At 46.5% G+C, this 13,120-nt stretch overlaps 1 protein-coding gene across 7 annotated transcripts in view; it reads right to left on the bottom strand.

The window, feature by feature from the left end:
• LOC144504323 (catenin alpha-2) overlaps window positions 1-13,120 on the bottom strand; it is a 1,369,240-nt gene that overhangs the window by 262,580 nt on the left and 1,093,540 nt on the right. For all 7 annotated transcript variants that reach the window (XM_078229613.1, XM_078229524.1, XM_078229870.1 and 4 more), the window contains one exon: window positions 6,821-6,972. In XM_078229613.1, the coding sequence (XP_078085739.1) occupies window positions 6,821-6,972 (152 nt within the window). The remainder of the gene's footprint in view (window positions 1-6,820; window positions 6,973-13,120) is intronic.

Below are 13,120 nucleotides of genomic sequence, written 5' to 3'. Positions count from 1 at the left end.
CACAGACACAGAAATCAAGTTACAGAATACTAATTAGAATGCAAATCTCTACAGACAGCCAGGTCTTCTTTACCATGTAGAGATTTGCATTCTAATTAGTATTCTGTAACTTGATGTTGTGTCTCTGTGCACTGTTTGAGAGCACATTTCCACTCCATCTGACGAAGGAGCAGTGCTCCGAAAGCTTATGGTATTAGCTACCAAATAAATCTGTTGGACTTTAACCTGGTGTTGTGAGACTTCTTACTGTGTTTACCCCAGTCCAACGCTGGCATCTCCACATTGATGATAGAAGTCAGGGGGTGGTTGTAGAGGGTTGTTTTCAAAATGGAGACCTGTGTCTTAGGGATCAGTGCTGGGTCCACTGTTATTTGTCATTTATATTAGTGATTTGGATGAGAATATAGGGGACATGGTTAGTAAGTTTGCAGATGACACCAAGATTGGTGGCATAGTGGACAGTGAAGAAGGTTATTTCCGATTGCAACGGGATCTTGATCAATTGGGCCTGTGGGCTCACGAATGGCAGATGGAGTTTAATTTAGATAAATGCGAGTTGATGCATTTTGGTCGATTGAACCAGGGCAGGACTTACTCAGTTAATGGTAGGGTGTTAGGGAGAGTTACAGAAGAAAAAGATCTAGGGGTACATGTTCATAGCTCCTTGAAAGTGGATTCACAGGTGGACAGAATGGTAAAGAAGGCATTCAGCATGCTTGGTTTCATTGGTCATAACACTGAATACAGGAGTTGGGATGTCTTGTTGAAGTTGTACAAGACATTGGTAAGGCCACACTTGGAATACTGTGTACAGTTCTGGCCACCCTATTATAGAAAGGATATTATTAAACTAGAAAGAGCACAGAAGAGATTTACTTGGATGCTCCCGGGACGAGATGGATTGAGTTATAAGGAGAGGCTGGATAGACTGGGACTTTTTTCTCTGGAGCGTAGAAGGCTGAGGGGTGACCTTATAGAGGTCTATAAAATAATGAGGGACATAGATCAGCTAAAAAGTCAATATCTTCTCCCAAAGGTAGGGGAGTCTAAATCTAGAGGGCACAGGTTTAAGGTGAGAGGGAAGAGATACAAAAGTGTCCAGAGGGGCAATTTCTTCACACAGAGGGTGGTGAGTGTCTGGAACAAGCTGCCAGAAGTAGTAGTAGAGGCAGGTACAATTTTGTCTTTTAAAAAGCGTTTAGACAGTTACATGGGTAAGATGGCTATAAAGGGATATGGGCCAAATGCAGGCAATTGGGATTAGCTTACAGGTTTCAAAAAAAAGGGCAGAATGGACAAGTTGGGCCGAAGGGCCTGTTTCCATGCTGTAAACATTTATGACTCTATATTTTGGGTCAACTATCAACTAGGAGAGTTTACGGGCAGGATTGTAGACAATGCGAGTGGAGAGAGGATTAAGCACAGGTTAAAGAGGTGTGAATTGTCTCAAGCCAGGACAGTTAGTAAGATTTTGGAAGCCCAGTGTGACATGAACCCAAGATCCCGGTTGACAATCACCAAGCAGGAGTGTTCCCTTCCTTCAGGGAACACTTCAGCAGTCAAGGGCATTCAGTCTCTGATCTTCGGGTAAGCATTCTCCAAAGCGGCCTTCAAGACACACGACAACGCATAATTGCCTAGAAGAAACGCATAGCCAAGTTCTGCACGTATGCGGACGGCCTCAACTGGGAACTTGGGTTCATGTCACAATACTGTAACTCCCACGACTTGCCTGGGCTTGCAAAATCTCACTAATTGTCCTGGCTGGAGACAATACACATCTCTTTAACCTGTGCTTAACCCTCTCTCCACTCACATTGTCTGCACCTGTAAAGACTTGATTACCTGTTAAGACTCGCATTCCAACCATTATCTTGCAATTGAGTTTGTGTCTACATATGCCCTGTTTGTGAACCCAACTCTCCACAGTGCAGTGCAGTGCTCCGAAAGCTCGTGCGACCAAATAAACCTGTTGGACTTTAACCTGATGCTGTGAGACTTTTTACTTTGCCTACCCGAGTCCAATGCCATCATCTCCATGTCATGGCTACCACCAACACTGTAAACTGCCAGCTCAAAGTGGAGAGGATCTCCAAGAAGATCGTGCATATCGACACATACATCACGTTTCTACAAAGATGCAAGAAAGCAGACAAGATACTGAAGGGACTACAAATCACGAACCCACTCAGGTCAACCTATAACACAGACTACGCTGACAGACTTTGCCGTTGCACCTCTCTCACACTCCTCAACCACCTCATACACCAGCTGTACAGCAGAGGCCGCAACCTGGAAACCAAGATAGTGTCCATATTCTCAACTTGTGCTCAGGATGCAGACCAGCTGCGAAACGTTGCCAAGCAGATGAGACAAAGGAACTACACCATCTACATGCACACCAAGAACAGGAAACTTGAGAAACTCGGCATCACCACCAGCAGCACCCAAGCCTCCCCCGGTACCACAGTAGAAAACAGTACCACTGCAGGGAAGTCCATTGTCAACTTGTTGGTCTACACATTTCAACCAGACAAAATTGAAGTTCTCAGTCGAGGGCTCAATTTCTGCCCCACCACCCAAATAGACCCCATCAGTCTCGCAGCAGACACAGAGGAATTCATCAGGCGAATGAGGCTCCAGGAGTTCTTCTACAAACCCCAAGAGGACAGCAGCGAACACAATGAGACAGCCAATGAACCGGAACAGCCAACAGAAAGATCTGCGGTGCAGCAACTGAAGAAGAAAGAGTCGAACTGGACTCCTCCGGAAGGCCGCTGCCCTTGACTCGACATGTATCCCAAGCCATCAGCAGGTGCACAATGCCAGATTCATCATCCACACTCACAAGACGGCCCCAAACGTCACCCAAGCAAAACACAATGCCACCCGCGCTCTCAAAACCAACCGCAATATTGTCATCAAACCAGCAGACAAAGGAGGGGCCACCATCATACTGAACAGAACGGATTACTGCAAAGAAGTGTACCGACAACTGAGCAACGAGGAACACTACAGACAGTTATCGCAGATCCGAACAAAGAACACACCTGCCAACTCAACAGACTGATCAAGACGTTGATCCGGACCTTCAGAGCACCCTCCGTGCTCTCATCCCACGTACTCCCTGCGTTGGAGATCTCTACTGCCTCCCGAAGATACACAAGGCCAACACACTTGGCAATCCCATTGTATCAGGCAATGGGACACCGTGTGAGAACCTCTCCGGCTACGTCAAGGGCATCCTGAAACCCATCGTACGAGGAACCCCCAACTTCTGTCGCGATACTATGGACTTCTTACAGAAACTCAGCACACATGGAGTAGTTGAACTAGGAATACTCCTCATCTCAATGGATGTCTCGGCACTCCACACCAGCAGCCCCCACGACGTTGTCAGTGGTGCAACTGCCTCAGTACTCAATGCCGACAACTGCCACTCTCCAGACGCAACTCTACAACTCATCCGCTTCATCCTGGACCACCTTCAGCAACTAGTTCTTCATCCAGACACACGGAACAGCCATGGGGACCAAATATGCATCTCAATTTGCACAGATTCGAACAAGACCTCTTCACCGCACTGGACCATCAACCGTGCTATACACTAGATACATCGATGACATTTTCTTCCTTTGGACTCATGGTGAGCAATCATTGAAACAACTATTTGATGACATCAACAAGTTCCATCCCACCATCAGACTCACCATTGGCTACTCTCCGGAATCGGTTGCATTCTTGGACACACGCATCTCCATCAAGGACGGTCACCTCAGCACTTCACTGTACCGCAAGCCCACGGATAACCTCACGATGCTCCACTTCTTCAGCTTCCACCCTAAACACGTTAAAGAAGCCATTCCCTACGGACAAGCCCTCCATATACACAGGATCTGCTCAGATAAGGAGGATCACAACAGACACTTACCGACACTGAAAGACACTCTCATAAGAACAGGATATGGCGCTCGACTCATCGATCGACAGTTCCGGCGTGCTACAGTGAAAAACCGCACTGACCTCCTCAGAAGACAAAATGGAACATGGCTGACAGAGTACCCTTCGTCATCCAGTAGTTCCCCGGAGCGGAGAAGCCCCGACATCTTCATTGGAGCCTTCAACATGTCATCGATGAAGATGAACATCTTGCCAAGGCCATCCCCACACTCCCACTACTTGCCTTCAAACAACCGCACAACCTCAAAAAGACCATTGTTCGCAGCAAGCTACCCAGTCTTCAGGAGAACAGCAACCATGACACCACACAACCCTGCCGTCGCAAGCGCTGCAAGACGTGCCGGATCTCGACACGGATGCCATCATCTCATGTGAGAACACCATCCACCAGGTACACGGTACATACTCTTGTGACTCAGCCAACATTGTCTACCTGATACGCTGCAGGAAAGGATGTCCCGAGGCATGGTACATTGGGGAAACCATGCAGACGCTACAACAACGGATGAATGGACAATGCTCGACAATCACCAGGCAGGAGTGCTCCCTTCCTGTTGGGAGCACTTCAGCAGTCAAGGGCATTCAGCCTCCGATCTTCGATTAAGCATTCTCCAAGGCGGCCTTCAAGACACACGACAATGCAGAATCGCCGAGCAGAAACTGATAGCCAAGTTCCGCACACATGAGGACGGCATCAAGCGGGATCTTGGATTCATGTCACACTACCTGTAACCATTTGGCCTGGGCTTGCAAAATCTCACTAACTGTCCTGGCTTGAGACAATTTACACCTCTTTAACCTGTACTTAACCCTCTCTCCACTCACATTGTCTGCACATGTAAAGATTTGATTATCTGTTAAGACTCGCATTCCAACCATTATCTTGTAATTGAATTTGTGTCTATATACACCCTGTTTGTGAAACAAATCCTGCAGTCACCTGATGAAGGGGCAGCACTCCCAAAGCTCGTGTTAACAAATAAACCTGTTGGACTTTAACCTGGTGTTGTGAGACTTCTTACTGTTCATGGTCATCAGTAGACTTAATCAGAGATTTATTTTTAAATTCTAATTTCATTGTCTGCCATGGTGGGATGTAAACCAGGATCCCCGCTGCATTACCCTGGCTCTATTCTCTCTCCACAGAAGCTGTCAGACCTGCTGGGATTTTCCAGCATTTTCCGTTTTTGTCTCTGATTTAATAATCCAGCGAAAATACCACACAACACTGCCTCCCCCACTATTGTTTCAATGCAGCCACTATTCAGCTCTGACGAAGGGTCATCCTGACTCGAAAGGTTGCTTCTATTCTCTCTCCACAGATGCTGTCAGACCTGCTGAGATTTTCCAGCATTTTCCACTTTTGTTTCTGATTCCAGCATCTGCTGTATTTTGCCTTTACCACCACGACTGCGTCTGCAGTTCCACGTGATAGTTACCGGCTTCTAAAGTTCTTTAGCAACACATTCAGTGGTACAAACATTCGCTGTGAAGCAGGAGGCCCACTAACACCACCCAGTCGTAGCTTTGTCAACGCCATCCAACTCCACAAAATAAAGTTGGTACAAACTGCTCAAAATTGACACTAAAACAGGGATTCTTCTTTTTGAATGCACTTTGTAGAGGTAGTATGGCAAGTAAATCGATATGGCCAGGGCTCTATCACCCTGGGATGTGCTCACAGTGATTTCTCTACCATGGACGGGATCTTTCACGCAACCTTCCACGTGATTCATGGTGACCTGCCATTGGCTAATGGCAGAATCTTCTCATACTGCCATTGTCAACGGGGTTTCCTGTTGAATATACACCCCTCACTGCCGGGAAACCTGCAGTGGGGCGCGTCTTCGGTGGGACCGGAAGATCCCACTGGCATGAACCGCCAGAAAACTCTGGCCCTTGACCTCCAGCCTGTCTAGAAGTGCATTTAAATAAAGCAAGGGTTACGATACTTGGGAATAGAGGGATACAAAAGAATGGTCTAGTGGGCACATGAGCGGCGCAGTCCTGGAGGGCCGAAGGGCCTGTTCCTGTGCTGTATTGTTCTTTGATAACAAGTGCTCCCTGAGATTCTGCTGGGGTCTCATCCACTTACCAATTGGAAAATCACCACCATTATCAAGGTGGCAGTATTGAATCTTTCTCATGCCCCATTGACTGCAAGTGATCATGGAGTGACAAGTCACAGAGGAATGTGAGTCTGAAATATTGCTTTCGCTGGGAATCAACTTGACCTTTAATGCACAATTGCTTGTGGCCAATGGATGGATTCCTGATCGGTAAGGGAATTAAGGGTTATGGGGATCAGGCGGGTAAGTGGTACTGATCCACGTCAGATCAGCCATGATCTTATTGAATGGCGGGGCAGGCTCGAGGGGCTAGATGGCCTACTCCTGCTCCTATTTCTTATGTTCTTATGTTCTTATGCACAAAGGCACTTTGTGAAAAAGCAAATTACTGCGGATGCTGGAATCTGAAACCAAAAGAGGAAATGCTGGAAAATCTCAGCAGGTCTGGCAGCATCTGCAAGGAGAGAAAAGAGCTTTGACAAAGGGTCATTTGGACTCGAAACGTCAGCCCTTTTCTCTCCTTACAGATGCTGCCAGACCTGCTGAGATTTTCCAGCATTTCCTCTTTTGGTACTTTGTAAAACTTGCTTGAAAGTTTCAAAGGAACTTGCGTACTGTGGAAGCTGTTCCTCAGTCCTAATGAATGGTCTGCGAAAACGTGAGGATAATTATTCCATAGGTTGCACATTGGCTGCGACTCATATCTGAAATTGTGCCTTTTTGTGTTGTCTCTGAGAAAAAAAACCTTTATATTTAAAATTCTTCGTAAAGTGAACAGTTGGCAAGCATACCCTTATCATCAGCACTGCTTTCCTTATGTCACGTACTCCATCGTAAACTAAGCGTGAAGCATCTATGAACTCATTCTCTTCGAAAGCCTGTGGGGGATTTGCACTTAGTGCTTCAATTGCAACTTCCACTTGTTCAGCAAAACGAGGCATAACTGGATGGGAGAGAGAGAGAGAGAGAAATAAACAACACAAGGAAAGCATTAGAGATTTCTTTTCCTGCCTTAAGGCCTGAGCACTCCTTTAAAGGGTACCCAAGCTTGTCTTATTGTCACAGAATGCACTGCAGATTGGACGCTGATTAATTCTGCAGATGCTGTGTTAAGTAGGCACAAAACAAAATCACTTCACTATAAATGGCTTAAGACGGAGAGAAAGGAAGTAGGTGGTGACTGCGTAAAGATTTACTTTGGAAAGGAAGCAGATGCTAAAATATTAAATATTCCTGCACATTGCAAGTCATCAAAGTTTTAATATCAAATCAATTAAATTAAACCAAAGTATTTGATTACAGCATTAATTTATTCTCCCTGTTCTTTTGTGTATAAATGTTTATTTTATGGCTACCATTGATTGTGCAAGTTAGTGCATTATGGATTCACACAATATATTTTTATTTATTCACATTGATTTAATATTTACTGCTGATGGCATTTTTGCCTCTCAGCCAATAATTTAGGGTTCTGCGCCAGGACGGCATTTAATGCTTCCCCCAGAGGCAGGCTGGGATGTGGGGGGGGGGGGGAGCGTAAGACAGACAGCAAAATGCAGAGTGGAGACCCAATTGTCTTCCCAATTTCCCCCATTAAACATAGAAACTAGAAGCAGGAGGAGGCCATTCGGCCCTTCGAGCTTGCTCTGCCATTCATTTTGATCATGGCTGATCATCGAATTCAATATCCTGACCCCCCAATAGAAACATAGGCTGGAATTTTACCGCCACACCCACCCCAGAATCGTGGCGGGTGAGGCTCGCAGAACGGAATTCTCCATTGGCCTCGGGCGGGATTTTACGATCCTCGCCCGAGTGAGGTTGTAAAATATCAGCCATAGAAACTGGAAGCAGGAGTAGGCCATTCGGCCCTTCGAGCCTGCTCCGCCATTCATCTTGATCATGGCTGATCATCAAATTCAATATCCTGATCCCCGCTTCCCCCCCATATCCCTTGATCCCTTTAGCCAGAGGAGCTATATCTAATTTTTTCTTGAAATGAGACAATGTTTTGGCCTCAACTACATTCTGTGGTAGTGAATTGCACACATTCACCACCCGCTGGGTGGTTCAGAACATGATTCGGAGATGCCGGCGTTGGACTGGGGTAAACACAGTAAGAGTTTTAACAACACCAGGTTAAAGTCCAACAGGTTTATTTGGTAGCAAATACCATTAGCTTTCGGAGCACTGCTCCTTCGTCAGATGGAGTGGAAATCTGCCTGATTTCCACCAGATTTCCACTCCATCTGACGAAGGAGCAGCGCTCCAAACGCTAATGGTATTTGCTACCAAATAAACCTCTTGGTTCAGAACAGGCAGTGTTAAGGATGGCCTTCTTGCCCAGAAGTCAACTGAGGCCCTTAAATGACAACCAGTGGTGGTTCAAGACCACATAATGTGGACAACCCATCAAGTAAACCATGGCGGGTGTGCTTACAGGCTTGTGAGGGTGTGCAGCGGGGCTCATTCTAACATGGGCAACCCGTGCCTAATGGAAAGACTTACCAGTGGTCACCCATGACTGAAGACCCCTTACCATTAACATCCTAACCCACCCCCTCCACCACTATCCCGAAGACCTCTCTGACTGGTCCTGGCAAACCTGACTGACTTACCTTCACTCCAGTTTACACCAATGATCCTGTACCCTGGGTCTACCGCAAGGCCGGCAGTAGCCACCATTCCCGGTGGCACTGCCAGTACTGGAGAGCTGCCAGCCTCTGATCGGCCAGCAGCTCACAAAGGTAGGAAATTTCCACTGACCATGGTGAGGACCAAAGCCAACCCGGTAAGTGCCTATTGGGATTAAATTGTGTTGTGTGGGCTCGGAATGGCTGTGGCAGGGTTACCACCAGCTCTCCACCGGGCAGGTCCATTGCCATGAGTCAGGACGGCACAGCATTATACACCCAAATGGCAACCATTCAAACCATCACATCTGTGCCAGCACTTTCAAAGTTCTTGGAATATAGTGTTCAATTCTGGTCACCACACTACCAGAAGGATGTGGAGGCTTTGGAGAGTGTACAGAAAAGATTTACCAGGATGTTGCCTGGTATGGAGGGCATTAGCTATGAGGAGAGGTTGGAGGAACTTGATTTGTTCTGACTGGAACTATGGAAGTTGAGGGGTGACCTGATAGAAGTCCACAAGATTATGAGAGGCATGGACAGAGTGGATAGTCAGAAGCTTTTTCCCAGGGTGGAAGAGTCAGTTACTAGGGGGCACAGGTTTAAGGTGCGAGGGGCAAGGTTTAAAGGAGATGTACGAGGCAAGTATTTTACACAGAGGGTGGTGGGTGCCTGGAACCCGTTGCCGGGGGAGGTAGTGGAAGCAGAAACGATAGTGAGTTTTAAGGGGCATCTGGGCAAATACATGAATAGGATGGGAATAGAGGGATATGGTCCCCAGAAGAATAGGGGGTTTTAGTTCAGTCAGGCAGCATCGTCGGTGCAGGCTTGGAGGGCCGAAGGGCCTGTTCCTGTGTTGTAATTTTCTTTGTTCTTTGTTCTATACAATTTGTCATATCCTGTTTTTCTTTCCCTAAGGACCTTCAATTTTTTCACTCAAAGTATTATCGAAACTTACGCACACAGTGTAGGCTTCCATAGAATCCCTACAGTGCAGAAGGAGGCCATTTGGCCTGTCGAGTCTGCACCGACCACAATCTCACCCAGACCCTATCCCCAGAACCCCATGCATTTACTCTCGCAAGTCCTCCTGACACTAAGGGACAATTTAGCATGGCTAATCCACCTAACCTGCACATCTTTGGGGTGTGGGAGGAAACCGGAGCACCCAGAGGTAACCCATGCAGACACGGGAAGAACGTGCAGATTCTGCACAGACAGTCACCCGAGGCCGGAATTGAACCCGGGTCCCTGGTGCTGTGAGGCAGCAGTGCTAACCACTGTGCCACTGTGCCGATGCCAGTAGAAGAGTCACATGGACTTGAAACATTAACTCTGCTTCTCTCTACACAGATGCTGCCAGACCTGCTGAGCTTTTGCTGCCTTCCTGATTACTTGCTGTGTCTGCATCCTAACATTTTGGCGATTCATGTACGAGGACATACAGGCCTCATTATACTGGAATCTATTTTCATCGAAATAATGTTTTGCTTTTCTATTCTTTTGTGCCAAAGTGGGCAAATACATGAATAGGATGGGAACAACTGCACATTTTCCCACACTTCACTCCATCTGCCAATATTTTCCCCACTCAGATGACCTGTCTTTTTAAACATTCTCTGACAGGATGTGGGCATCATTGGCTCGGGCAGAATCTTCACCAGCTTTCCCTCATTGAGAAGGTGGTGGGTGAGCTGCCTTCTTGAATCACTGCAGTCCATGTGACGTAGATACACTCATAGTGCTGTTAGGCTGGGAGTATCAGGATTTTGACCCAACAACAGTGAAATAATGGTCTATTTCCAAGTCGGGATGGTGTTTGGCTTGGAGGGGAACTCACAAGCCTTTGCAAACTCTTTCAGTGGAATTCTGGGCCCTTTCCTGTGATAAATTTGGTGGCAGGGTGTTGCATTTAATCAGCTTGAGGGGCCTACTATCATCTTGGCTTCCATCACAAATAAGCCCATGTCAGGAAGCCCCTTAAGGGGGCCACAACCCTGCCCCAGCTGGTTTTATGCAGAAAGCATGAAATGCAAATCCATGCTGGGTTGCGGGCTCCTGTTTAATGACGGACAGTGCTTGACTGGAGGACCCAGCAATCAGGACACTGGTGGAGGGTGGGGGTTGGGGGGGGGGGGGGCATTGTGGAGGGTGCAGGGGTCACTAAAAGCTACCACACTATCAACTCGTCCCCTCACTCCATCCCCCGATTGGCCTGCAGCTCTTGGTGAAAGGGACTCCTGCCCCATCTTGGGATCCTTGAATCCAGAGCAGGTCCACTTCTGGCCTGCAAAGTGCATTAATGGAAACAGATGTGTCGGGCTTTTCATAACTGGGCCAGACAGTAACTGAGACCCCCATCACCTGTACAAGATTTCACCCATATCGTTCGTACAATTTGTTTTCCTCCCTATCTTTCTACACTCAGTAACGTTTGACCCAATACAGTCAATACCTTTTTCATTAATATAGATCAGAAATAACCGCGGCCTCAGAAAATCCTCAATCCATGCGAACAGATTCAAGAACAGCTTCTTCCCTGCTGCCATCAGACTTTTGAATGCTCCGATCATACATCAAGCTGATCTTTCGCTTCACCCTATCTGGAACTGTAACAGTATATTCTGTACCCTCTCCTTTTCCTTTTTCCCTATGTAAAGAACAAAGAAAATTACAGCACAAGAACAGGCCCTTCGGCCCTCCAAGCCTGCACCGACCATGCTGCCCGACTTAACTAAAACCCCCTACCCTTCTGGGGACCATATCCCTCTATTCCCATCCTATTCATGTATTTGTCAAGACGCCCCTTAAAAGTTACCACCATATCTGCTTCCACTACCTCCACCAGCAACAAGTTTACACTACTCTCTGTAAAAAATCTGCCTCATATATCTCTTTTAAACCTTTCCCCTCGCAACTTAAACCTGTGCCCCCTAGGAATTGACTCTTCCACCCTGGGAAAAAGCTTCTGACTGTCCACTCTGTCCATGCCTCTCATAATCTTGTGGACTTCTATCAGGTCACCCCTCAACCTCCATCGTTCCAGTGAGAACAAACCAAGTTTTTCCAACCTCTTCTCATAGCTAATACCCTCCATACCAGGCAACATCCTGGCAAATCTTTTCTGTACCCTCTCCAAAGCCTCCACATCTTTCTGGTAGTGTGACGACCAGAATTGAACACTATATTCCAAGTGCGGCCTAACTAAGGTTCTATAAAGCTGCAACATGACTTGCCAATTTTTAAATTCAATGCCCCGACCAATGAAGGCAAGCATGCCGTATGCCTTCTTGACTACCTTCTCCACCTGCATTGCCATTTTCAGTGACCTGTGTACCTGTACACCCAGATCCTCTGCCTACTCTTATGTACTCTATGAACAGTATGTTGTGGCTGTATAGCGTGTGAGAAACAATACTATTCACTGTATCCCAATACATGTGGCAATAATAAATCAAATGAAAAGCAATATATCAACCCCAAAAGCCACGAGCTCGTAATTTTTGCAGAAACCTTACAACCTTCAAAAAACATGTGGACGAGCACTTGAAATATCGCAACATTTAAGGACGTGGGACAAGTGCAGGAAAATGGGATTAGCGCATCTCTAGTGGTAGTTACTGTTGGTGCAGACTTGATGGGCTGAAGGGTCTTTACTGCGTTGTATGCCTCTATGAACCTTTTATTGGTACCTTACTGAATACCTTTGTGAAGTCATGCAGATGTGGTGAGGTTATCTTCCAGTCTAGGGAGGGAAAGATGTATCCATGGATTCTACAGATGTATTTTTCATACAGCGTGTTGATTTCCCTGGTCAGTCCCTGTGGGACTGTAAGGAAACATGCCAACAGAAAACACAACTAATCACTTTCACACTTCTCATGCAGCTAAACTGGCACTCGTTCAAGAATAACCAATCAGCATTTTGCTCATCCAACTATGCTGTACGCAAAAGTTTTGAAAAATTGCACAATGAAAAATTAAGGAAAGCCTGCTTGGATGACCAGGATGTTGAATTCTGATTCATAGCATTTTTAGGCAGAGGGAACATGTCAATACGTCAAAGACCAAGACCGAGTTTAGGTTAGTACGCTGCAAAAGGATGGGGGTTGGTTTTGCAGTGGGGAAACCTCAACAAGTTGAAAAGGAAAGCAAAGGGACTGCACTCCCATTTTAATAGGGAGAGGATTTATGGACCATTCATTCTGACAATCAGACCACACAAGATAAATGCCATGGATAGAAGCATTAAGAAGGATTGAACAAGGAATAGAGTACAAGGTCAAGTGGCAGTTTAATGCAAATCGCATCATAACTGCAGGATTGCAAACACAATGAACTGCAGGAAGGAATCAATATTCTGATGTGGAGAAGGTGGCGTTGGACTGGAGTGGGCACAGTCAGAAGTCTCACAACACCAGGTTAAAGTCCAACAGGTTTATTTAGAATCACGAGCTT

This window comes from Mustelus asterias, chromosome 1 (assembly GCF_964213995.1).
Source record: "Mustelus asterias chromosome 1, sMusAst1.hap1.1, whole genome shotgun sequence".
Taxonomy (NCBI): domain Eukaryota; kingdom Metazoa; phylum Chordata; class Chondrichthyes; order Carcharhiniformes; family Triakidae; genus Mustelus; species Mustelus asterias.
Note: the sequence above shows the minus strand (reverse complement) of the source record. Positions and strands in the feature narration are given on the sequence as shown.